A 26,963-nucleotide genomic window follows, 5' to 3' on the forward strand; every position below is an offset into this window, starting at 1 on the left:
GATTTTTAATGTTTAGACCAAAAAGTTAACTTTCATATAGCAAGGACCACTTGGTTAATCTTCACATGCAATTTTACTGATCTAGAATATGTGAGATTTAATGCAGGTGAATGATTATCTGAGATTTGCTGGAGCTTGATAAGGGGTTGTAAGTTAATTACCTCCTTTTGTAGATGGAGTTTGAAGAAACTGTTTGGTTTTGAAGGCAGCACGAGGCAAATTTTTCTGCCTTTGCAGAGCTGTTGAAAGACAAGAAGTATTATATATGTCTAAAAAGCTAAGAAAACTAAATTTACTGGGAATTTCAGAATTGCATCCACTTGTGAAGCATCAAGGAACAGAGTGAGCAAAACACTCAAAAAGCTGTTAGGCCTCTGGAAGTGGTGGGGTTTTTTTAAATGCTGCTTGCTCTTAATGGCAAAGAGTTAGAGAGGAGCATGTCAGAAATTTTGCAGTGCAAAATGTGCAGACTTTGTAAGAGTAAACTGCAGGGCAAAAAAGCCCAGAAAGGCAAAAAAAAACCAAAACACTACACCAAAGGGAGAAGAAGCCACCTAGCAAACATGCTACAGCAATATGAGTGCAAGATTAGAAACAAAGATGAAAATTCAATCGTCATACTTAACCCAGCAAGAAACTTTTCATTTTAAGGGAGTTTTTTAAAAAAATGTTCTAACACTACATAAAAGCATAAATCTTTGTTTAAATGTGATCATCAAATAAATTCTATTTTTCAGTTATGGAAACGTAAGAGATTTTGAGAGATGTCTGGTTTTTTTTTCCTCCTCAAAAGGGTATGCAAGATGGCTCAAAACAAAGACATAACACGAAGAATTATCAGCTGCCAGCATGTAGACAGCATGACAGAAATTGTTTTTATTGCTCCTATGTCCTGCCTTTTTTCTAGCAATGTTCAAGGGCTGATACTGCCTTGAAATGACTTCACAACCTCCCAGTTATCAAGAGAGAAGCCAATGTTCCAAGAGCTGCAGAATCTTGGCAAGGAGAGAATTACCTATTGCCAGAAGGAACGCATCGACTCAGCATATTTTCACCATAGTGTATTTAAGGAGTGAAGGACAAAAATAGTCAATGAAATAAAGCTTTGCCTACACAAAGGCTTCTTAAAATGATAATGTATGAATAAAAATCTCCGCTCACCTCAGTATATGTAGTTTTATACCAGCGTAAAACTGATTGCACTAGTAAGGCTTATTTCCATAGCGAGAAGGAAGAAAGATGGGGGAACAGCTGTGCCTAAAGATTCTGACTGAGTAAGGAAGCTCAGTAATTTATACTAATTGGTGAATATCGCTATAAAGAAGGTAGGGGAAGAACAATTGGAATCCTAATAATATTAGTCAATCCTCTTCCAAATTTGGTAGCATATAATAATTGCCATCACCTTTCCTATCCTTCCATCAGTGCAAAATTCACAATATTTTGTGAATTATAAAATACAAACTATAAATCATCATGTGGTTTACCTTCATTCTGAAAATATGACTAGGTGGTCTATTCATTTTAGTCTTAACTAAAAGCTGTCATTTTCAACAAACAGCAAAAAGGAATTAAAGTGTTTATAAACATGGTAAAATGCTGCCTATGGCTATTAAGAATAAAACCCCCTATTCCTTCTACAACTAGAATCTAATGCAAAAATCATGTGGCAAGATTCAATTTTTATTCAACTTCTGGCACATGGTCTTGCTATAAACTTTTTTTAAGGCATACCCACGAAGAGCTAATTAAGTACAGTCAAATGTTTAAAAATGAGCACAATTCCCAGGAATTTAGTGAGGCAGACCACTGGCCAGAGGGCTTCCATCCACAAGTATTCCATTATACCATTTTTTACTGAATCAGTATTTTTGTTATACCACACAAAAAGAAGAACAGCTTCTTCCTTCATATTTATGATCTTGAGTTTAGTTTGTCCTAATGCATTCAGTTAGATTTAAATATACTACCGCACATAGCACTAAGTTTCTTCCCCCATCATTATTTACGCTACTGGCAAGTCAGAGATGTGGGATGATATGGAAAGGCTTTAAAATATATGTATCTCAAATTCCTTCCTTCTCAATGGAGACTCCAGGAAACAGAGACTCAATAGCTAAACAATTCTGTGCAGTGAATCACTGAAAAGAACTTCAGGCAGTGCAATTTGAGCAATGCTGAGGAAACATGCGGTTTGAGATAAGCCTGGAGTGCATGCTTATCCACACTATTTGCTGCTCTTGAAGTGCTCCATATGCTATTACATTACCTGTCACAAATGGTGCACGCTGAATACAGGTAGTTACATTTACTTCTGATCAAGTGAACTGGAATATTTGGTTTCCTCAAAACATACACTTTCTTTCTTCTTTTACTCTGAACATGCCAAGCAGCTGGATCTTGGCAAGCAGGCTAGTTACTTTACTGATAATTTCAACAATCTACAGCTTAGCTCTTAGAAGAAGTATTATATTTAACTCTGCTTAAAGAACCATGTGCTAATAGTGCCACATAAGTAGAAAAGTATCGCACAATTCAATAGAAAGCACATAGCTCCTATGTGGAAGCCAGCCTAGAAGTTCTACGACTTTGCACTATGTGGTCTAGGACTCAAATACAGAGACTTCCCATCATTCTAACACTTTAAAGTCTAAAGATACCTATTCCTTGGAGAATGCAAGTATTACTGTATCTTCCAGTGTTTTAAGGTGAAATATTTACTGGCTTTCATATAAAAAAATTACATATAAAACCCCAACTTTCTGCATAACAGCATGGAGTATCAGATGTAAATGAAGATTCTGTTACAACTGCTATTTGATTCACTCAATCTCTTTTCAAAAAGAATTTGGATTTTTTACCACATTACAGCTAAAACTTAAAATGCCAAATGTTTTCATGTTTTACAGTTGTACATCTAAACATATTGTAAGTGTCTTCCATCTATTCTTTAAGCAAGCATGTACAATTTGCCTATGTAACCATAACAGGAATTGTCTCTTCAGAAACTTACTGGATTCCTAACTCATTTTTGAATGCCAGCAATCATAGCAAGTTCAGCATTGCAGCCACAGCAAATGTGCAAGTAAATTATGAACAGCAGATCTTTGACAAGGAGAAAAGTAGTGACCTCGGGGTGGCAAGCCAGCATCCTTGCAAAGGTAAGCTCATGCAAAACTAGCAGGTATATGAGGAAGCTTCAAATCCCAAGACCCAGAAGTCATTGCCAAGGGAAAACAAAAAATTTGCTGCAATTTAACAGTGCTTTGTGCAAGGTGGCAAAATATAAAACCAATAAAACAAAAAGTATACAATAAGGAGGACACAATTCTGGAAATTTTTATACAATGTACAGTTTTGCAGAGAATTTTTAAATCCAGACTAAGCAAAGATACTTACTCATTGACTTCATACACAAACCGTTTTACGATTGTCAATAGCAAGACTCTGACAAACATCTGTAAGAGCAGGGAAACTGTAAAAGCTAGAAATCTGGGCTCACATTTAAATGTAAGTTCATCTTAGAGTGGTTCACATTTGGGGAAAGATTCCCACAAACGGCAAGCAAATTTACCTAAAAATCGCTGTGATTCTCAATGCCTCCACAAGCTGAAAAATCTACAAATGTATAAATGTAAGTCACCATACTTTGGCTCCTTCAATGAAGAAACTCACTAAACATTGAATATTTAGACTTCTGCTGTCTGATCTTTCCCCAAAGTTTCACTGTGAATGTACTTTTAATACTGGAAATAGCTAACTAAGCTGCCCTCTGTGCTCTTCCCTTCCTAGTTCACTCAGTTCTAAAAAGCCAAATAAAATCTGTACAAATATTTACTAAAAATATTTTTTCCTTCATTTTCTTTCCAGTCATTAAAACACAAAACCAATACAGTTGGAGAGCTGCTGTCCAACTGCTCTGAGCCCTCTATAGTCTGCCTAACAGGTAACAGTCCTGCATTTGAACTACACACATGCCCTTTCAGTTGTAAATCCCACCTTCTGAGTGTGAACACTGGAAGAAGGGGACAAGGTGAAAAGTCATGCTAACTCTTTGGCTACAGCACCACACACCTGGGACTCCCTTATACAACCCTTACATCTGGTCTGAGTTACTAGAAAGACAGAAATCTTGTAGTCTTTGGCATGGTCTGTATTCCTTATTCTGTATTTAACTGTATTTGCTTGCGTTAACACAGTTTTGAGGAGACCAGTTAAGAAGGCCAACTAGGTATGCCAGTATGCCTTTACTGTTCAGTGGGTACCTTAGTTTCATTCACAAATATTATCTTACATTTCCCATCAAATATTTAGATTACTGATGAACTTTTATCACAGAAATTTTATAGTTCAAAGCTCTACACGTAATGATATTCATAATGTGTTCTTCCCTTGAAAATGTCACATAAGGTTATTAAATTCTGAAACTTGTTTTAAAATAAAATGGTCAGGAAACATTTAAACAACAGGAACTGGCAATATTGACATATAAAGAGGCAGTGAATATTTAAGTTTCATTGGCTTTGGCTTCTTTAAGGTCACCATTTTCAAGAGAGTTGTGAGATTAGCAGCGTTCTCATATCAGCAGTTTACTTTTGGACAAACCAGAAGCCATTAGCCCAGCAATGGTCTGTTTCATGGGACATAGGTTCATCCAAACTTTAAGTAACTGATACTTTAAAAAAGTAAAGAAAATCTGCAACTGAGTATGTAATTTCCAGGTGACAAAACAAATGAAGAAAAGAAATGCAAACAAAGGTTAAACTTGCATGAATGTTTTTAGATCAGGTTTCAATACTTAAAGTAGTAAACATCATCTAGGTACCTATTTTCATAACCTAGTAAATTTTTGTAGTCTGAAAATAAAATGCAACGGTATAGAGCATTATATGTTCTGTAAATCACAGAAAAGAAATGGTTTCTGAAATGTCTAACTACTTTATTTATACTCTTTACAGTACTTCTGCATGTACTTTTGGGAAACTATGAATGATACCTTAATAAGAGATCATACTTTAAGTATAATCAGTACCAGATTTTGTGGACCAAAAAGCAGGTATGATTAAAAAAAAAAAATTATCAAGATTAGCATCTCCAGTGTGGCATGCGATCTTTCTCTTGGCTGTGAAATTGGAGGACAGCTGAGTACCATCGCTTAATTCTGAAATACACACTGAAGTGTCACTAAAGGTACTTACTGGCTGAGGCTTGAGGTTGAATGCGAGGTATTCCTCCATTTGGCACTTGGAAGTTTGAGTCACTTCTGCTGTTTTTCACAGACTCAGCTTGGATGCTAGATGTCCTGGACAGGTTTGGAAGACTACGCCTTAGTTTTTCTGTACAAAATAATACAAAGATACCACAAAATGTAGCCCAATGTTGGACAAAGTTCTGGTTATGAACCCATAGTTGAACCCCAAATCTAAGTGACATAAAATGTTAGCCATATCAAACTGCACTGCCATTTAAAAGCATATCTTGTTACATTACAGTTCTTCCATTATCTTGAATTAAAGTTCTATATTATTCTCAGATCTATCACATACAAACTATTTATTAAAAAAAGCAAGAAAGTACATTTTTCACCTGTGGTGAAAAAAGTCAAGCATAAGGTATTTTGAAATTGAAACATACCTGGATTATGATTCTCAGGTTTTTGTTCTACTGTTACAGTAACCGAATCGGCAAACCTCATTTGTGGTTTTGCAGTTTACATAGTCTTTACCTAGCAAGTTATTTATAATATAGAATGTTTGCCTAAAGATTGAAAACACATAGTAATTGAGTGAATTTTTGTGACTCCCCAGTCCCATATTGGCACATTATACAACAACAGCCACCCCCTTGCAAAGAAACTCTTCATGCACAGCATTCAGCATTACTGAAGTGTCCAGTTATGCTTCATCTTTCACATACAACTTGACTATCTACTCAGCTAATACTGGTTCTTCAAGGGTTTTCTAGAATTTGTACTACTGCTCACAAAATACAAGAAAATGTCATTAAGTATTTCTCAAGTCTAATGACATTCTGTGTATCTCCAGCCCATGCAGAGCTGGGATGACAACATACTTGGGATAGAAGACTGCAGATGCCTTGTCAGGATGAGCGGCCAAGCTAATTCTGTAGAGGGATGCAGGAAAAAAGTATGCTAACCATGCACAAGCACTGAAGATGAAAACAAAAGTAAGAGTCTTCACAGGCTGACTGTTGCTACAAGTGTACTTTCTGCGCTCTGTAGTTTCCGTTGCTCTGCACTGCAGTTGGCACATTGTTGAACCCTGTCAACCAAGTTTCCCTCTAATCATTGACGAGAAAAAAGGAAAATCCCAAGCAACTCTTTTTGGCTGCTGCTGTATCAACTCTTGAATATCCAAGCAACATTCAACTGCACAAAAACCACTGCAAGAGAAGTCCTTGGAAGTGTTTCAGAAGCACATGATCATACACTCTGTTTTGATCCCACTGGTATGTGCGATACCAGCTTTTGGCAGCTTGCCTCTCATGGAGTATTTTTATTGTAGCTCATCTAGCATGCATTAAGGCTTTCGTGAAATCCCAGAAAAGAACGGAAGAGGAATTCTCAACTATGTCACAATATAATTTACTAGATTTTGTGTGATACCTCTTCCTGTATAGCTAAGATTTCCCCAAACGACTACTAAGCTAACTCTTCCAAAGGTATTCTTGAATAGCTAATTAAATTTGCAGGATTATCTTCCCCAAAAGCTGCAGCCTAGCACACTGATTTCCCTGATTAAAATTATAAAACTTCTTAGTCAATAAAATTCTGTGGCATAGACCTCTTTGCTATATTAGTGGGGGAAAAAAAATACCAACAACCCCAACCCAGAAAATAAACTGTTTAAAAATGCGTTTCTACATCATCTCTACTGCAGACATTCTGCATCCAGCTTACCTGAAAGATGAAAATAAGTAAGTTGAATTCTTAATCTCTAGACGTAAACTCTTTCCAAAGTTAAGATTTTATTTGCCAGGTAACAACTACATTTTAAAATGGGAATATGCTTGTGAAGTTTCAGCCCAGTGAAAGGAGTTTCTGCCAGACTGGTACCAGGAAAAAGTACATTCAAGAAGCAAAATCATAAGAGGATTACATCATTTTGTTCTATGCTAATATAGTGTAATTGTGTCAAGTTTACTGCAAGCTGTATTTTTTATTATACAACAGCTTTGAGGTATCTAAAACATCCAAAAAATGCATGGCTGAAGGACTAATATTTTTCAGGCTGTGGTCATACTCAAAAGGTTCGGAGTCCTGCACTGCCAGAAGAAAGCATTCAGCTACCTCACAGGCTACAAGCACTCATAAACTGCCACGTTACTCTTATCTGACCACAGCTACTTTCCCTGCATTTTATTCTGTCATCTGCAAGGCCTAACCCTATTGGTGAATGATAGTTTCCCTTGGGCTCTGCTTTATTTTAGCGCATTTGCCTGCCAAAGATAGAACTTGGTCACCATGAAAGTCAATGACACCCTGAGTGACTGGATAACATCTAAAATAAACATAAGCCTATTGACTCATCTGACTGTAAAGGCTCCCCAGCAGAACTTAAGCTTTGCCTGCTCTGCTTTTTCTTCAACAACTCAGAGATTAAACCATGATGTTACACAGGCATATAGTTTTAGCACTGCAGACTGACCAAAATCCTTTACAGAAACTATACAACTACTCGTGTAATGAATTTGAGACAGAGATTTTTACCTTCACTTTTGACATTACTAGTCTGCAAATCTGCAGGATGGCCTTGAAGTGAAAGACGAGGTTGCTGTAAACGGCTAATCATAGGTTGGGGTGACACTCTACTGTATTCTATGCTTCGAGCAGGTGATCGGGAACGAGGTGAATTCCTTGGAGATTGTTTTGGTGAAGGCCATGGAGAACTGCGAGGTGATGGTGAGAACCTGTTAACAGCAGGGTGCACTGTGTGATGTGTGCCATCTTCTTCATCTTCCAAACTCTGTGCATCAAGCTCCTGATCGCTGAATGTGCCTCGCCTTGTAGAATTGCAAGAAGAACCAGAACTACGCCGAGAAGCAGTTGCTGCATACTCTTGCCGGAGGCCTGGAAACAGTAACATTGTTTACTTGCTTCCAGCACAGAAATGGTTCAAACTAGAGACAGTGCATACCGATATCAACCTAGTGCTCACACTCAAATTTGGCTCACCTTAATTCCTTTCAGGTGAGGCATTACATTAATTCCAGATTAATAAAAAGTTATCTACCGGGTCCTAATGTCTTGAAAGAAGTAGGTGAGTTCATTCTTTCTCCTACTACAGCAATCATCAGTTTAGGTGTGTTGTGTGCTTGTTCATCTCCTCTAGCAGGCTGGATACTAGCAACACAGGCTACACCTTAATTTTGGTATCATGTAACATCCTATACCAATTACAGCAGCCACAATGAAATGTCTCTTGCAATTTGTTAGTAAATGTAATGAGAAAGCTGTGTGATAAGCTACCCCTGGAGAAACTAGAGTTGTTAGACCAGTGGTCTTTGAAGTGGGATGCATGCAAAACAATCCACTGGGGAACAGGGAAAAAATTGTACACTACTACTGTTTCTAAAATAGCATATATTTCATCTTTAGCTCATCTGTTAATTTTTATTTTTGTATACATTTGTGTACGTAATATATTAGCAGAGCAGTATGTGTATGTAATATATAAAAAATATGTATATGTTGGCCATTTGGATTTTTTTTTTCAGAGGTGTACACAATAAAGTCTGGAGGCCACCTAGTTAGACAATTGAAATTATCACCACTTTCTGCAGTCTCAGAGGGACAAAAAGACAAAACTTCAATTAAACATATAACAAAAGAGAGATAACAGGTGCTTAACTATTATTTGCCATGTTAACTTTAAATTTTGGTGATTTAAATCATGGTTTAAGCACTAATGTCAACAAGACTGGATTACATCGGGAAGGCACGTTACCTCCTGAGAAGACTAGTGGCAGGCAGTAGTCCAGTCTTAACAAGCATCCTTTTAGCATACACTATATGCTACAAATTCATATTCTCTCTAGCATCTTTTGTCCACTGTTCCTAAAGAACACTTCTGCACTGCAGCTTCCTTTCCTTATCCTGGAGGCAGAAGTCCTTAGCCAGCCTTCTCAGAACTACATTTGCATATCCATAGTAAAATATACACCACTTTTCCATTCCTGCTAAGCAAATGTTACTCTAGTTATTCAATAATAAAAAAGATCAACTGCTCCATTTTCAGGATGGAAAATACTTACTTTCTTCCTGCATCCGTGCTAAAATTTGCACGTCCGTAACATCATTTAGCTTGTAGTTAGACCCAATAGAGTCTTCATCCATCTCTGATGCACTTAATTCACTGTCCAAAGAGGACTGTGGACTTAGTGGAGGATTTCTATCTGCTGAACTTTTAAGATAACCTATAGAAAGAAAAAAAATAGGGTATGTTAACAAAAGAAAAGAAAAAGGCAAGCTGTATTTCCTTTCCCAGTAGAAGGACCACTGATCCGAAAACACGTTATGATAGAGACATTGAGTCTGGCAGACTTTTAAACATTTGACTGCGAACCTAGGCTGAAAATATAATTTACACAAGCAGAGCTTGGCCAGTACCAGGTTTCAATTGCTATGAATTTTGCACAGCTCTTACAGACAGAGCAACTGTACCATTTGTGCTTCTGTTCTTGCCTCTGCACACAACCTTGTAAGGTATGTTTGACTATATCTATCTTGACAAGAAGGACTTGCTGATCCAATCCATATTGCTTCAGTTTGGAATGCTTAAAGTAAAGTTTATCTGAAAATACTACCTGTTCTATGTAAACACCTTTGCCAAACTATAACATACGAGAAAAACTCTTCCCATTTGCTGCCTTCTGGGTGACACGCCATTGCCAGTTACATTTCATGTCTCTGTGTGGCAGGCAGATACAGCACTGTAGCACACAATGCACAGCAGAGCTACATAGATTAAAACAAAGCATGAGTAATGGCTCTGGTGAATATACTGCAGTGCAGGCTTCTCTTTACAAGTCTACTGAGAACTACAGATAGTTGGATTGTCAGTGCAATGTTTTTTCATCTTCCCTGCAAGCTAACTTGAGTTGAAGTTTATATACACTAAGCCAACCCTGATTTCAGAGTAGAGGTATGTTCAAGGCATCATTTCTCTGATGCAACGAAAGTGTCTTATGCTGCAGAATAACGGCAGAAAACATTGCCAGGAGTTAGCGTTTACACTGACGACTGCAAAGCCTCATGGAATACCTTTAATTAAAATACATGCTTCTTCCTTAGATTATATTGTTCACATCTCAGAGGTACTGAGGGACACACTGCATACCCAGTGTTCCAGTTAATAAGCAACACGGGAGTTGCAAAGACTTTACAACTACCTGTAACACATAACCTTTAAACACCTACCATGCAGTTTGCATCCCAGTCAATTACAGGCCAATTCTAGAAGCCACTTACTTATGCTGGGATTACCCCACAGAACTAACACTATGTACTTTGATCTGACCACTAATATGCATCAGTGATTTTAGGGACATGAACATCCAGAACAAACATTTTAAATCTACCTTATGCCAAAAAGTCTGTAAAAAGTGCTTCCTAAAAAGCTTAAAATACTGCACGACGCAAACATTCTACAAAAGAGGGACAAGGTTTTGGCGTCTGTCTTACTCTAGTTCAGTGTTATTGTCATCTCTTTCAGAGTCTTTGTGAAAGGAAGAGGAGGAAGAAGAAACCAGACACACACACACACTTACCTGAGGTACCAGCAGGCATGAGCTGTTTCACTAAAGCAGATTTCACTGGTGTTGAGGAGGGAGAGTTGAAACCACTGCTGTAGGGGCTACTAGTATTTGGACTATAGGAACTCGCATAACTGACTGCACTGAAAGGGCTGCTATACAAACTCTGTCTCTTGAGAGCTGTACAAAAGAGAACAAAAGCGACAAATTATACTGAAGGAGCAAATGAAAAATGAATACAATACTATATGATATCTTCAGTGTGATTTCTGTACAATTCAAGCAGAACATTTCAGTCACTGAGAAGTTTGTCAACTGATTTATTCATCTCCTAGATACAACTATACTGTGGAAGGAGTGGGAGAAGGCAAGACAAGATAGCGACAGATGTTTTCCTTGTAAAAATCAGATCCAAGATCACTATAACTGATCTCTTCAAGATGTTCAGTGTAGGCGTTGGGAAGGAGGAACGAAGCAACTCAAAAGACACTAGTAGCAAAGCTATGCTAACATACACCCTATGCACAATTATGTACAAACCAGAGCACACTATTAAGTCTAGTTCTCCAGAGTTCACAGACCTGTCTAGGTCACACAATACTTCAACAGTAACTCCAAGACAGGCACCACAGAACTGGGCAATACCACCTACAAAATTCCCCAAAGCATATGCTAAAATGAAAACCATTAAACATGGCAAATGCTTCGTGTTTGTACTTCTGGGTACCGTGAACCTACAGGGCACAATAAAGCAAACTGACTGTAAGATTATTCCCTTCTGTATACCTCCTGCTCTAATGCTTTGGGATTTCTAGGTCCATGGGCTTCAAACCCACATACAATACAAGAGCTAAAACGGGGTATTTTCCTTTGCTATTTATTGTAAATATTTCTATGCTAAATTTTCAGATTACATGGCAAACAGTTTCAGTATGATACTGCAATTCCCCTAGTTGCCAGTGTATGATTTGTACAGTTATTTACATGACTATTCTGTTCAGAAATTTACACTTCATTTTAATATAATAGAAAATGAAACTTCAGTGGGGGAAGTGGGAACCAAAGGAAATTTGGTCACTTTTGGTAAAATTAGTTCCTTCATTACTGGAAATATTTTATGCCAAACAGAACTAACTGTATTTTAACAAAGAACAAATTAGGATTGCAAGACATTAAACTGAAAGCTAGAGATCCCAACCTTATTATGTGTAAACCTAGATTAGATTTAAGTTGCAGCCCACCTAGCTGCTAGAAACTAAACTAAGGCACAACAGTATTGAAAGTATGCATATATATTATAAACTGACAAGAACAGGCCAGGCAAACGTACGGCCATACACTCAAGCTGTTCCAAAGAAAAAAAGCAGAGATGTAGCTATTCAAAGAATATTGTGTGACATTTAATACTGAAAAGGGCTTCAACTAGTGTAGTAGTAATTAGGCTACCAGTAGTAGCGCACAAAAAAAGGGGAAGGAACTAAAATAATGTGTTTATTAAAAATGCTTTTAATTGGTGTAAGTTGTTGGGGGGAGGGTTTAGGTTGTTGCAGGTTGTTTTGTTTGTTTGGTGGTGGTGCCTTTTTTTTTTTTTTTTTAAACACTTACACATTACAAGAAGCCAAAAGAGACTACAGTTGCATGAAATGCTGCTTTCAGGAGGAAAGCCTGCTTCAGCTCCTCCTCCCACTCCACTTCACTATTTGTCACTACCTCCTCAGTTGTTCAGTACAAGCAATGGCAGGGCTGCACTATTATCTAGCCTATTAAAGTGGATTTAGGTTAAAAACATCTACAGTGTTCAGTATTTTAACTAACTGTATCAGTGAACTAGTTTAGTAAGGCCCAAAAAAACTTTATCATCTATATGGACGGCACAATGCAGCACAAAGGCAGAAGCAGCAGAAATGGAAAGTTGACTTTGCAGCAGATTCTTTATGTAAAGGACCTCATGTGAAGATCCCTTCTGGAGTCGAAACTGATTAATGTTACTAGTGTTTTCATTAGAGTGAAAAGACAGTCATAGATAGAGGATGGAAAGTTTATATTCCACCTTTCACTGCAAGTCTTAAGTGACATGCACTGATTTCAGCAAGTAGTGAATTCAATGAATTCCAGCAAGTATTCTTGTATTCTAGTTTGAGTGACTGAAGGGAAAACTCCATTTTATTACAAAGCTCAGCTAGCAAAACCAGTAATTACAAGCTGGTTGTATTCTAGTTGACTTTGAGAAACTCCTTTGACAGTAAGTTGTTCTAGCTTTCACACAGGAACCCCAAAGCATCTATTACAACCAAATCTTTGTTGTCATGCCAAAAAAAATTACTTTTCATCTCCAGCTGAAAATGACAGTAAAAACCCTTAAAATATAAGTCTGCATGAGTTTGCTGTTTCATACTTACTACAATTATTTTAAAATATTAACCCCAAATTAGAAAACAATTGCGCTACTGTATAACATTAAAAACAGGCTTTTTGTACGTATCCATAATGATACAAAACATATGATCACATACAGATTTCTTTAGATGAAAGAAAGCATACTTCTGTTACATATAAAAAGTATGCTTTGGAACATAACGACACTTTGTATGGTACAGCAGTATTCATGCTAGCTAACATGAACTTCTGCATTCCTTAGCACTGTGTATTTCCCAAAGAAAAAAAGCTGGATTCAAAACATTTTTCTGGCCTAGAATTTCTAAAGTTTTTCCAACAGAGATTTCTGCAACTTAGGAAGATATTAGTATTTTTACAACTAGAGACAGGGTTTTTATTAGGAGTGTCAGACAACATTAGTAAGACTTAACTCATTTTAACATTAAAATCATGCTATATTCGATGAAACATTGGCTTACGCAAGATTACACAGTAGCTTTCAAAACATCAGAGGGGAGGGTTAACGCTCAACGTTTTTATTTTAAGTTTTCTTTTATAGCATTCAGAAACAGTATATACCATCTAATTTATTTTAGTCAACATTTTATTAAATTGGTCTTGAATCTCTCTTTTGCTCTAGAGAATAGGAAAATTTGAGTGCAAAACACTCATGCTTAGGTAGTTTAGAAGATCTACCGTATGAACCCAGTGCAGTTTTTCCAGCTAGAGCACTGATATTTTTTGTTACGATTAATTGACAAATTTATTCTAATAGTCCCTGTAGTAATTAAAAATAATCATTAGCAAAGTCTATCACTGAGACCAAAGTTAACTAAATTTGGTTTTGAACAAGCTCAATGCTTGACTGAAAAGTCAAGCTCACTCAGCATGGAAAATTTGAGGTTTTAACACATACAGCCACACAGTTCTCCTACCAGCTATAAAAATGCTGCCTCAGTAAGAACAGCACTACAACCAAAGTTACTCTTTTCTAATTCTATGCAACTACATCTTAAGAAAGCATCACTTTGAGAAATTCTTCTGCCTAGTACTTCTCTGCTCCTGCAGCTGCTTTCTTGATGTGCTCTACCCCATATGATTTTAGACCACCACATGGAAGAAGCCGTGGTTTCCAGACAACATGAAATGCGCTCTTGCACTTTTCACCAGGGACTTGAAGCTAAGAGAGGTCTTTGCACCAGAATATACCTGAAGTTCCCTCTAGTCTGAATATGCTTCTAACACTGAACCGAACCTGCCCAGCAATTGTAAACATGAGCTAACTAGGGCCAAGGCACTGTGCATCCTGCATTCTCAGTAACCACCCACAGTCACACAGAACTGAAAGCTATTCTTCAGTCCTTCATTATCACGCAATGGAAAAGGTTACTTTTTAAGAAGGAAGAGGAAAAGGCAGAATACAAGCATGTATTTGAGACTGAGAAACAGCAGAAAGATGTTACATTAGAAAGACATTACAACAGCAACTGACAAAGAGAAAATAGTCAAGGCAAAAGAAACATCAACAAGGACTCAGGAGGGAAAGTAACAGTAGTATAAAAAGCCTTTCACTGAGACTGGAACTGAAATTGACAAACTGAACCAGTAACTAGTAATAGGTTATGCGATGCGTCCATGAGGTACAAGCACTATGTATTTTACTATGTAAAATACAAACCTCAAGATATTCTAGAAGTTGCAGGGTAGGAAACAGACAGAAGGTTACAAGTGGCAGGACTTGCCTTAGCCAGTGGAGCTTCCTGCTACCCTATAGCTGTAAATAGGCTGGTTGTTCTAAAGAACAATTTTCTTTTTGTTACAAATTCATTCTTCCATGCAATCTGCTCCAACCAGCAGTATTAGTGCCCATCTCTTGTACCACTATTTTTTCCTATTATTACTATAGATGAATTTTGGTATTCTTGCAAGTTATCACTGCCAGAGGCAGATTCTCAGGTCTATGGAAAAAAAAAAACCCCAAATAGGTAGAGTTGCCTAGACACATCATTTGAATAACCAAACTTTCAAGTTTGTCCATTTCATAGGGAAGCTTCCTGCCATTCTACTTCAACTACAACTGAATTTTTAAAGATATGCTAAAAGGTAACAGAATTTGTGGTACTTCTGGAAGATTCAAAACAACTCCGTTTTGAAAAGAAGTTAAAATGAAGAGAATTGTTCATGCTTAACCTAACTGCTATCCAGTGCTAAATACAGAGTAGTATTCAGATTACCAAACTTGTATCATCATTCATAAATCCTTGTGATCTAGGTACTTTTCACTGTTTAGAATTTCAATCTTTTGCCTGTAGCAAGCTACGCGTCATATTAACTGTTCAGAAAAATAATCAGAGACATTTGTCAAGACAGCATACACAAAGCACAAGAAACTGGGGAAGATGAAAGGTGACTCATACTCAAGGCACTTCCATCATTATGCCCACAATTTTTCTAAGAATAAGAAATGGACTCTTCATGTGATCTACCAGCAATGTTTTCAAATTTTATTACGAATGCTTTTAGTACAAACCAGAAGAAAGACTGAATTGCTCCAGAAAAAAAATCCAAGAAGAGGAGAAAAAGTTACAGTCAAACTCAGCACAAAGTTTATGTATAACCATGTAAAGGAGCTGGTAGTTCAGAACACTCCTGGAACTGCACGTTTGCATATTCTTAGCTCAAATCCAGCCATTCTGCTAATTCCTGAAGATAAGTTTTAAAAAAACAGATCACACACAGTGCAAAACTGCAAAAAGATGGAAATACAGGGAGAGAACATATTAATAGCACAAAATAAAGTTATATCTCAGCATAACATTTTTAAAAAGGCTTTAAGAAAGAAATTAAAATAAAGCAAGAAACCAGCCAGCCAGAGATTTCTAATCTGCCCTTCAGCATTTAGCTGCTGGTTTGACATCAAAAAGACTGGGAATAAAAGGGTGAAGAATGTGGGCTGAATTTCATCCTCACAGGGCGAAATACTCAGTTCTTCTCCAGTTTTGAATATAACAGACTAATTTGTATCAAGGAAGAATCACAAACTTTTTTTTAATCTGGCTGCAATAAGATCTTAAGTTACTGGGGATGGGAGGAAATCAATATTACCTCCCCAAAGTATTCAAGAACTTCAGCCTCTATTTCCTTAGATGAAATAAAATAGCTCATCTAGCAGAAAACTTAAGTCCTGTGTTAGCATGCTGACAAGCACCTAATTACAGTAGTTTAACACAGGCTTCTATTTCAAAAGACAGACACGAAAACCTTCAAGTTAAGGGCACTGTTTCTTTCTGAGAACTTCTGACCAAATTGTAGCTATGTAGGTAGTATAAACTCTGAAATCATGACTGATGGTCTAATGCTTCCTTTCATTTTATTCATACAGTCCAGAAAGTGAGTAGAATGAATTACTGTTTGCAAACCATAATGAAAACCTAAGAAAGAATTAACTGCTGCATCTCACCCTCTTATCTCATAACTATCAACTAATTCTGATTCTGTTTCAGAATAAATATGTACAACTTAGTGGCGTTAGTATGCAGGAACTCACCTGACATTGTCTGTTCCAGCCTGTGGATCAGTGACTTCTTCGCACATTCAACATCAGGACTTGGGTAATCCAACACCTGCCTGCACCAAACTAATGGACTGACACATTTTTGCACTGGAGTGAGTTTCTTCTTTGGGGACATATATAACCTGAAAAGGGGGAAAAGAAAATAAAAGTCTATGCAGACAGACAAAATGAGCATAAGATCAGGCATGTAACAAAATACCACATACTACGCCATTCATATTTTTATAGTGTATCTACAGTACAATCCCAAAACATAAAGAAAGCACAAGTTTTACCTTTAACTATTTTGGATACAGTATAATACTGATAGCATATGGCTATCTGAGAACTTCTGGCAAGAAGTGATGCCAGGGAAAAAAAAAAAAAAAAAAAAAGTCTTCACTTTTCAAACATTAACTATATGGACAATTTCACTATGACACTTAAGTGTACAAATCCAGATTGGTATTTTCAGATTTAAGTAACATTCATCTGAAAGAAGGAAATAAAGCACTACGCAATATGCAACTGTTGTTTTCTTAAACAAAAAGATGTAGCAAGTAATAAGCACCTTAACAGCCAAGGAACAGCACTAACGTACATAGAACACAACTACCATCTCAGCAGCCTTGAACAATAAACATTTTATATTTATTTATAATTTGTTTCCTAGCACCTGATCCTTTAGTTTTCCTCTGAACACGGAACAAAGAGACTATCTCTGTCCTAAAGGATCTCAAGCGTTAAAAACAAGGAACAAGAGATAATGCACAGAGGGAAACAATGAGATCATATTGTTCTGCAGGACATGCTGAGGCCTTTGCCTGTCAGCATCTCCATTCATTTATTTTAACATCAGCATTCCACGACTGAAGGAAGAAGTATTCCAGTTTAAAGGCTCTAGAAATTTAGCTGAAAATTTCTCCTCCCTCAACAAACAGATTGAAGTCATGAACAATCACACTCTCAAAATAGGGATATTTAAGCTTTATCTTTGGGCTAGAACCAAACTTGGAAATGTGGTTCAACAAAAGACAACAGTGAACTACAAGATCTTACAGCTCTAACTAGAGCTTACACATATGTAGAAACAGTTAAACGAGTGTTTCTTCTAGGAATTATGACAGACTTCATACTCCATGTGAATATGGTTGTATGCCACACACTGTAACTTAGGAACATTTGACAGCCTGATCAGTCACGCTTCCACACAAAACAGACAGGAAAAATTCTTGTTTCCTTTATGCCAATGACATTAGCAACACCAGTTATTTCCCACAGCTTCTCTCTTTACAAGATTATTAGCTGATCCTTCCTCTGTAATTCCAGAACTTGAACTCAGTTTGTTTTATAAACAGCTTTAAAAGTTTTTTTTTTAATTACTACCCTTCAAGGTCACTTCTTACAAAAGCTTCTCAAGAAGTAGGCTTATAAACCACTGCAAATATCGCACCCAAAACACCACTTTGTTTCGAGCATGCCTGAAACACTCTTCCTTCAAACACTGAAATTAGAAAGCTACGTTTGCAAATGCAGGAGAAAGGATTTTCATTAGCTACCAGGTTTTCAAATGTGACAATGCAAATAGCCACTGCCACATACTACAGTGCATGTGGCTTACGATCTGGCCAGTACCATGCTGGTTGTTAAAAATGATTTTGTAGAAACCCTTAACAATCTTCACAGGCACTCTGCCCACAAGAAAAGCTAAGAGCCCATCACATATTTATAGCCCTAAAGATCCTTAGAAAGCACAAGGATCACTCAATTTTTACAGTAAATTACACAAACTGCTGTACTTCCTGTGATTATCTCCATATAGTTAAAAGTAACGTGTAACATTTACTAGCTCTCCAACACTTCAAATTTACTGTCATCTTAGCATTCACGTGCCTGTTCTCTTTTCTGTCCTAAGGTATGTTTACACACTACAAACATGTCAAAGGCAACTTTTGTGCTCTACAGGCTAGACTCACTCCTAGGAAGTATGCTCTCCGGATAGCTGGCATGCTTTGCTGTGTTTGAGAAGTTCCATGCGCATTTGAAGTGTTTACAGTGATACTCGGTATAACAAACAAGAAATTAAAGTGCATGTCCTCTTTGACAGACACACAAAAAGGATATATTCACCCAACCTAGAAGACCAATTAAAAATGCTACCTGATATTTTAAGCTCCAACACTTTTTTCTGCAATTTCCAATTATTGCATTTGTTTCACAAGTAGTTTATTTGCTGAAGCAATCCAGGCTCACACTGTTCCCGCTTCTCCATCTCCCTTTCTAACCAAACATACTGCAGATTCTCCCACCTCTTTCCAGTTAACTGTTTCTCATTTAACAGCTGTTGTTTCACACCTTACATTTCAAGAAAAGACAGAACTCCAGAATATACATATTTCATACAACTGCACTACTTCATGACAAACACATGTACGTTATGCAGTAACACAATGGCTTTTTCAGAACAGTTTCTTGCACATCATGCAGTTATGAATTCTCATTATTTTAAAGCAGTGATTCTAATTTCACATCTGGCAGAACAGCCAATCTCAAATTTTGAAATTGGCTTTTAGTTGCTTTGCTTAATTCGGATTAAAACAAAAATAAGACCAAGGGCAAGGTTAAGAATCAAAGTGATGTTTCCACTACTACTTCCTCGCTTCCCAACAGCTAGAAGGGAACAAAAAGAACAGAAAGGAGCCTATGAAACACGTGCAAACAAATTCACATAGGTAAGTGATCTTTGTCAAACTATTAACTCAAAAGATACAGGCCCTCCTTAGCTGAAGACTCTTTCCCATTTGTACCTGTTAATGCATTCCACAGCAATGCAACAGCACTGATTGGCAGCACAGCAACTTCAAGATTAAAGATCATACATAATAAATCACCTTCTCAAAAGAGGAAGTTGAAAACTATTAAGGAAGCTGACAGCTTACAGTTACCACCCCTACTACAAATGTTAGCTAGAAATCTACACTTCAATTTCTCCACAAGAGAGAAAAGACTAATTCAGTGACACAAGGTCAAATAAAAGAAAATGGTATATAAAAAGAAGCTCAGGAGCTCTGATCTATTTTGAAACAGCATTAAGAAGCCCAGACACCGTGATTGCACTGCACACAGTAATACCCCCCTTCCTTCAGCTGTCACGAATCAACTATGCCACAGCAGCGCCAATCTGGAGTTGAAAGCAGCCAGGGGCTCTACTGACTAGTTCCAGGAAGAGCCAGCACAGAAAGGGAGAGCTTTCGACTACTGTCACTACAGGCATGGTGTTACCCTGGAACATCAGCCAAACGGGGCAAGCTATAGCACATTGCACTGGGACACAGCCCAGTCAGAAAAACACTGAGGTAGAAAGAGTATCTACGTAGGGATTACCTCACCTGAGGAACACCTCCCAGTACATTAAAATACAAGAGGCTAGTTGCCACTAGCATGAAACCAGAAGCCAAGATTCTAATCAGGAAGAGTCTTTTTGTATCAAAATCCTTCCACTGCACGGTACAATAAGGGGAAAACATGCAGATGAACATGAAGTCACAGATCTGAATTAGAAAGATGGCAGCAAGTGGAAGGAACCCGAGTTAGAGCTTGTTTAATTTAGGTACATTAAGTGGAAAATAGCAAGTACAATAGCAGCAATGAAGTAAGAGAATGGACAAAACATTATGCAGGCAAAAGCAGGATCAAGAAAGCAAAGTGAAGAGCTGAAGAGCAGATTGCGGGGGGGGGGGGGGGGGGGGGGGGGGGAGGAATGTAACAACAGATCAGTATCAGTAAGAAATTCCCCTAAAATACAGAAGGGAAATTCCACAACAAAAAGCTACTAAAATTAAATAAATCAGGATACAATAATACTGGGCAGTCTTGAAAACAGACAATTTAGAACACAAGTGTCAATTTAAACTCTTTTAGATCGATCTAAAACTTTGAGGAGATCCTATTTGGAGCAGTTCAAGTTAAAATTTAAGATGGATTTTGAATACACAGCTACAGGTCAAGATTTGAGAAGAATCTCTGGTTGTAAAGAAAAAATAATCCCAAAACACAAGTGACACTGCTGCACATGTCTGGCCCACAGATTTCCTCTTGCCTCCTCCCCCACCCCTGCAAAGTTCCTATCCTGCAGTTGTAACTGACAGACACGTTGCTCAGCCTGTAATTACAGATTTAACGAAGTGCTTCCTGGTTCCGAGATGCACAAGTTACAGCAAACTCCAGGTCACCCAAAAATAAGATAGGAATACAACAAAAATGCTTTGACAATCTCATTAAACCTTCAGCAGCACATCTGAACTACATGATGTGATTTTCAAGTAGAATTGAGGGGATTCACAAAGGCTGCAAAATGCAATTGGGAACAAACAACTACCTTCCTGTCACCAGCAATTCAAGGTAGTTAACCGTGCCCTGGCTAGTTGCTGGAAATTATAGTCATTATTCACTTCCTCATCTCAAAAGAACATACTGCTGTCTGAAAGGGATGTAGCATGGGAAACAGGGCCTTCAAAAGCTTTAAAGACTACTGTAACAACATCATGTAGCTTCCCTATAACTATTAACACTAACTCTGTATAACTGTGCACCAAGAAGCTTTTCAGAATTAATTTGTTAGAGCATATATGCTCTAACGTTGTATTGTTAATACTTAAATAGAACAGAGAACAGTTGAGAAATTTTGTACCCTACTATACGTGTTCCAAAATAAAATTCTGCTTAATGCCTAGGCTCTACCAACACCTACAAGAATTAGAAATGTGAATCATGTCGAAACAGACATGATTATGAAGTAAATTTCAGGAATACCATTAAGGCAATAAAGGAATTTCGTATCAAAGCTTTCAGGACATCCAAGTATCAACCATGTTTAAAAGTCATAAGTATCACACAAGAAGCTAAAAATGGAAAAAAGTTCTTCCACAGGACTCTTCCTCCAGTCCTCAAATACGTTTCACAACAAACATGGGTATCTCAAAGACAAAGTCAAATGGAATATTATTTGACATAAGTAGTTTCACTTGAAAAACTAGTAACTTCTGCAATCCGTAGTTCTCCCACATTTCTTTTCACATTATCTTCCTAGTTTGAGGAGACGTTATCTGAAATTGGTTAAAACCCAGCAACTTTAAATCTGATTGACATTTAATCCACCACAAAATGAAAAGCATCAATTTCTCTTTTACTTAGGTCACAGGGCAGCAATTGATCAGAAGCTGTCCAGTTTCCAAGAAACCTAAACCACATTAATACAATGAAATTTCAGCTGTTGAACAGGAAATACTACAATGTAATTACAGCAGTGGGATTTCATTCAGGTACGGCTCTATCCTAGAACACTCACCCTATACTTCACTAGCTCACTATGGCAAACTTTAGGGTTCCAAAACAATGTTGGTGCTCAAGGGACATCAGGCAACATGAGACGAAAGACAACCATTACAGATGACAATCAAATTTTCATCCTCTATATTTCAGAACAGCCACTTAGCCATCTAACCAGAATGGATGGCCAGAACAGAAGCCTAAACTACTACAAATAGGTGCCAATTTAATAGAAATAGCTGCTGAGTGAGTGCGTTTAATAGGAAAAGTACGTGCCTTCTGCTTTAACAGGATACACAACCAATCTGACTTCTTAAAAAACACTGAAAATGTTACTTTGAACTATTAAGATTATATACAACCCACCAATAATTTCAATTTAAACACACAAGTTAACTGCCTTCTGTTTGTAAATTAAGTCAGTCAGCTGTTAGCTATTTCAGCCGCATCAAGGAGAAAACATTCATAAGCACTAGGGTAGCTTTTCTAGTACTGTCATTTAAAGAAGACACAACTGTTCTGAAGCTTGCTGAGCAATTACACTTACAAAATAGATATGCAGCAAGTTCTATACTATTTTATGCATGCACTGCACATACATTTTGAAGAATAAAAGCACTGTTTCACTCACATTCAAAAGAAAGCTTCTCGGAAAGCTTAGATAAGTGACCATGTAACAAGTTACCACAAAGCAAGTTACAGCAGATTCACAACACATTAACTAATCTACAGTAATTAGCCACGTGTGCACATTTATTCTGCAATAAACTCAAGACAGCTCACTTAAAAAGAAGCATAGCAAGTCACCTTGCGTACTGTTACCAAGTTGTCTCAAACGTGCAACACATCCACACCCAACCTAACCAAGCAAGTCAGGCAAGGAGTGGTACACCATATCCCAACTCTGAAGATTTCTCCACTCTGGTCCCCTCTCCTACCCTTTCGTCTTTTTAATTAACTTTAAAAGACCTGTTCAGATTTACATTTTTTCAATTGTCAATTTGATCCAAACTGGTTCAAAAACAGCTAAATAGAAACACCCACAGAACAGATTACCAAAGTCAATGGTAACTTCTTGAGGAAGTAATTAGCAGGTCTAAAGCAAAGTCTCCATGAACTAGGTACAGCTCAGTACTGTGTCCATGTGCGTATGTGCCTGCTTGCAACCTTCAGTACCCTATTAGGAAGCAAGCTGCAGCACATTAAACAGGATTCAGAAGCATATGGCCAAGAACTCCATCTAAATTCACCGAAATATTTTTAGTAATTTACCATATGATTTGAAGATTGTCTCATGTGCTAAACTGTTCAAAACTGAAAACATACCTGGATTTAACTAACCACAGCGAAGAAAAACATGGAGTCCCAAAGTTCATTAATACTGCAATGCTGTTTTAATAGCTAATGCTGCTGCTAAAGCAGCAGTATCAAAGTTTTTTTCACTTGTTCGTGATTTAGGCTAGTACTACCTTCTCCTTTCATTTTTCACTTTACACTTCTGCCTTGTGTAAACTTATCTAAAAGCATTTAAAGAATTAAAACCTAAAAATGAGCTGAACAACTCCAAAATGTAGATTTAGAAAAAAACATCACATTTCCATATCAATTTCAGTCACAGTATCAACTGATCTAAAATTCATAGCTAAACTTCACAGGCACTAGTCTTGTGTGAGCATTAAGTGTAAAGCAATATAATTTTAGCAGTGAAGAAAACTATTTCTTCTGCTATTACAAGGCTGCAGACAATTTCATAATGAGGTATATGAATACATGGACTGAAAAAATGCCTGTATTACAGAAAGCAGAGAGAACAGAGATAACCAGCACCCTGCATCATCTATTATTTCCCAGAGCAAGGTCCTTCTGAAATCAAAAGTAAAGACAATTCTAAGCTTCTCCACATAGACAATCAAAACAGGCAAGATGAATCAATTTTTTATGCACAAACTATGATTTACATTTCATTTGTTTCTGTATTAGATTTCCTCAGCTGGTAAGTCATCTTTGATTTCTACAGTGATATAATCCTATAGTTTAAACAGGGTTCTGCATTAAGCAGTAGCGATCCAAATCCGTTCGAACCTGAAAGAGTCCACATGAGGTTTAAATTTTGAGTGACCCTGCATTACTGAAGCCTCAAGAGCAGGATCTTTATGAAACAGTTTAAGAGAAATCCACTTAACTCACATCCATCCCTCCTCTTTTCACAGGCTTGTTTCTTTTTGACTGCTCCACTAGGCCTCTGAAAATTTCCAACCTCATTTACAGCAATAGCCTCCATTCATCAAATGCACAAATACAAAGTCATAAGAAAAATCAAAGTCTTCTTAAGAAAAAAAAATGGATTTAGATATCTAGTGCCTCAACAGTTGCATTAAACTGTGTTAAGAAATTCCAGGAGCTTGATTTCCATTTTAATAGGGTAATTTGGAAAAAAAAATCATCAATCTAGTCAAATCATATTTAATCATTACATGTATACTAAACTATACCACGAAAAGACAGCTTTTTAATTACATATGTATTTCTTGATATGCATGAGAATAAGTAAATTTTAACAACTGCTCTTTTCTAGGTCTACACTTTTGTATACCAATCATTGTCCCATATCTGAGATTGAAAATTAGTATCATAGTTCCTAAAATATTAGGAAGGGAATACAGGCACGTAATAGACTGCATTTAAGTTATGATGTCTTTTAAGGACCGGAACTTGCATAGAAACATGACTGAAGCCACAGTAACGACATAAGCAATGTGCCAAACACCTCACAACGGCAAGAGCAGCAGTCAGCAAACTATGCCACCTGCCCCATGTGCATCCAGAATTGCATATATAAAACCACAGTATTTACACCCTCACTGTCACAGTATGCTGTTGTGACATTAACTTTCATTGAAGAGATGCATTATGTTGTCCATGACTTAGGATTAATATATAAAATGATAACATCTATTGTCACTAGAGTTCATGACATCCACAAATTTGCCATCCCACTCCAAGCTTACTGTGCAAATTTAGTCTATTCTACTTCCCTCAAGTGCTATACACCAATAGATTACAAGACATAAACTGAGAAATTAGAGTAGCTGCCTTGCGCATACTCATCATCTGGAAAATGATGCCTTGTGTTAATTTAGTAAACTCATGTTGGATGAGAATAAACTTATGCTCTCATACTTCTCCAGTGGATCAGGCTGGATGTCAGTCAAATGACTTCTCCAAGAAAGTGCATATGCTGTCTCCTCCCTGAGCAACTAAAACATTGGTCATCCATGGAATCATTCCAGGTTTTTAAAAGGTGTTTCTAACTCTTAAAGGCATTTGTTTGTTTTGGCTTTTTAATTTGCCTGTACGTTCACTCCCAAAGACCTTTGTAGGTGAACCTATAACCAGTTCTGTCCCAAGCCAGACTGCTTTTGTTACTTTTCCTCCCTGTACACGCTTCCCTTGCATTTATCTGTTGACACTGTGCTCCTCCCCACTATTCCTCCTGCATTTAACAGTCATAGGAAGCATCAAAAAGACAGCATCATGTTTAGAGAAGGCAAACTGAATCTCAGTAGAAGCTCATCCAAATATAATAAGAGCAAGGTGAACGGCCATCCGCAGGTGTTTCTGCTGGAGCAGCAGGGTAAGTAGTCCACTTAAAAAGAGAGGAACACTTAGGGTAAACCGTGGTCCTACACAGCAGTAACTGAAAACACCTAAGGACAACACATTTGCGAGATGAAAGAGTATGTTACATTCCCTGTCTTCACAGCTGAAAGAAATCAAGAACTTAAAATATATTAAGAAGTATAATAGTACTTGCGGGCTAATACTGCGCTACCCCAGAAATTTCCCACAAGTTTCTCAATGCCTCCACACCACCCGAACTTGCGAAAACACTGACAATTGATTCCCTGGCAGAACGCGAGCCTGCTTTGGTGGCCAAGTGACCCGACGCAATACTCTCACGGCGGCCGAACAAAAGCACAGAGCTGCAGGCCGCCAGGGAGGCGCGAAGCGATGTGCGGAACCAAAGCTGCCCTCCCCGGCAGGCTGCGGCGCCTCTCGGGGGGCGAACCCCTCCAGACTGCCCGGGGGCGAGGCTGCCGCCCCGCACAAAGCCCCGAGCCACCTCCGGCACCAGGCGCGTCCGGAAACGGTCCCTGCCTCCCGGGGACGGCGCGGCAACGGGAGGACGGTGCCTTCCCCCGTCTGCCGGCGGCGGGGGACGGCGGCGAGGGGCTCCCCCACCCCTTCCCCACCCCGGCCGCCTCCTCACCAGCCGGTCTCGTCCTCGTCGCAGCCGGCCAACAGCTCCAGGTCCTCCGGCCTGAGCAGCGCCGCGTCGTCCAGGAGGCCGCTGCCCTCCTCGCCGGCCGCGCCGCCGCCGGGCTCGTCGGGGGGCGGCCGCCGGGCGGCGGCCCTGGGGCTGAGGCAGCGGCCGTCGGGCGAGGAGGCAGCGGGGGGCGACGGGGAGGGCCCGCTGCCCAGCAGGCGCTTGGGGCTGGCGGGGGCGGCGGGCAAGGCGCTGTGGCGGCTGCGGAGCTGCTCGTTCTGCTTCTCCAGCTTCTTCACCAGCTCCTGCAGCTTCCGCACCTCCGCGTCCGCGTTCACGCCCGAGCCGACGTCCTCCATGGCGCCGGCCGGCAGACGGGCGGCTGCGCGGGGAAGAGCGGCCGCGCCGCCCCGTCTACATGGCCGGGCGGCCCACGCCGGGGGAGGGCTGGGGCGGGGCAGAGCGGGGCGGGCCGCGGGCGCTGCTAGTCCCGCCGCCACCGCCTCAGCAGCGCCAGCGGCTGGGGAGGGAAGGGGCGGAAGACGCACATCCGGCCGCCGCCGCCATCTTACCGCCTCCCCGGGCCCGCTCCCCCGCCCGACGTCCTGTGCGTCACCCGGAAGCGTCGCCGCTCGCTCCTCCCCGGTTGGGGCGGGGCGGGGCGGG

General features: G+C 38.9%; 1 protein-coding gene across 6 annotated transcripts in view; it reads right to left on the reverse strand.

Annotated features, from left to right (window-relative positions):
* Positions 1 to 26,893, reverse strand: part of SLAIN2 (SLAIN motif family member 2) — a 34,577-nt gene extending 7,684 nt beyond the window's left edge. The window contains exons 1-8 of one of the 6 annotated variants that reach the window (XM_037383589.1): positions 26,301 to 26,889; positions 16,697 to 16,845; positions 10,789 to 10,953; positions 9,274 to 9,435; positions 7,730 to 8,089; positions 6,073 to 6,123; positions 5,199 to 5,336; positions 162 to 239 (exon numbers count right to left, since the gene is read on the reverse strand). In XM_037383589.1, the coding sequence (XP_037239486.1) occupies positions 162 to 239; positions 5,199 to 5,336; positions 6,073 to 6,123; positions 7,730 to 8,089; positions 9,274 to 9,435; positions 10,789 to 10,953; positions 16,697 to 16,845; positions 26,301 to 26,656 (1,459 nt within the window). In that variant the 5' untranslated portion in view covers positions 26,657 to 26,889. Of the gene's footprint in view, positions 1 to 161; positions 240 to 715; positions 3,459 to 5,198; positions 5,337 to 6,072; positions 6,124 to 7,729; positions 8,090 to 9,273; positions 9,436 to 10,788; positions 10,954 to 16,696; positions 16,846 to 26,300 lie in introns of those variants that run through there. The other 5 variants (XM_037383633.1, XM_037383599.1, XM_037383608.1 and 2 more) reach the window with 5 other exon arrangements.
* Positions 26,894 to 26,963: the final 70 nt, after the last annotated feature.

Source organism: Falco rusticolus, chromosome 1, assembly GCF_015220075.1.
Source record: "Falco rusticolus isolate bFalRus1 chromosome 1, bFalRus1.pri, whole genome shotgun sequence".
Lineage (NCBI taxonomy): Eukaryota > Metazoa > Chordata > Aves > Falconiformes > Falconidae > Falco > Falco rusticolus.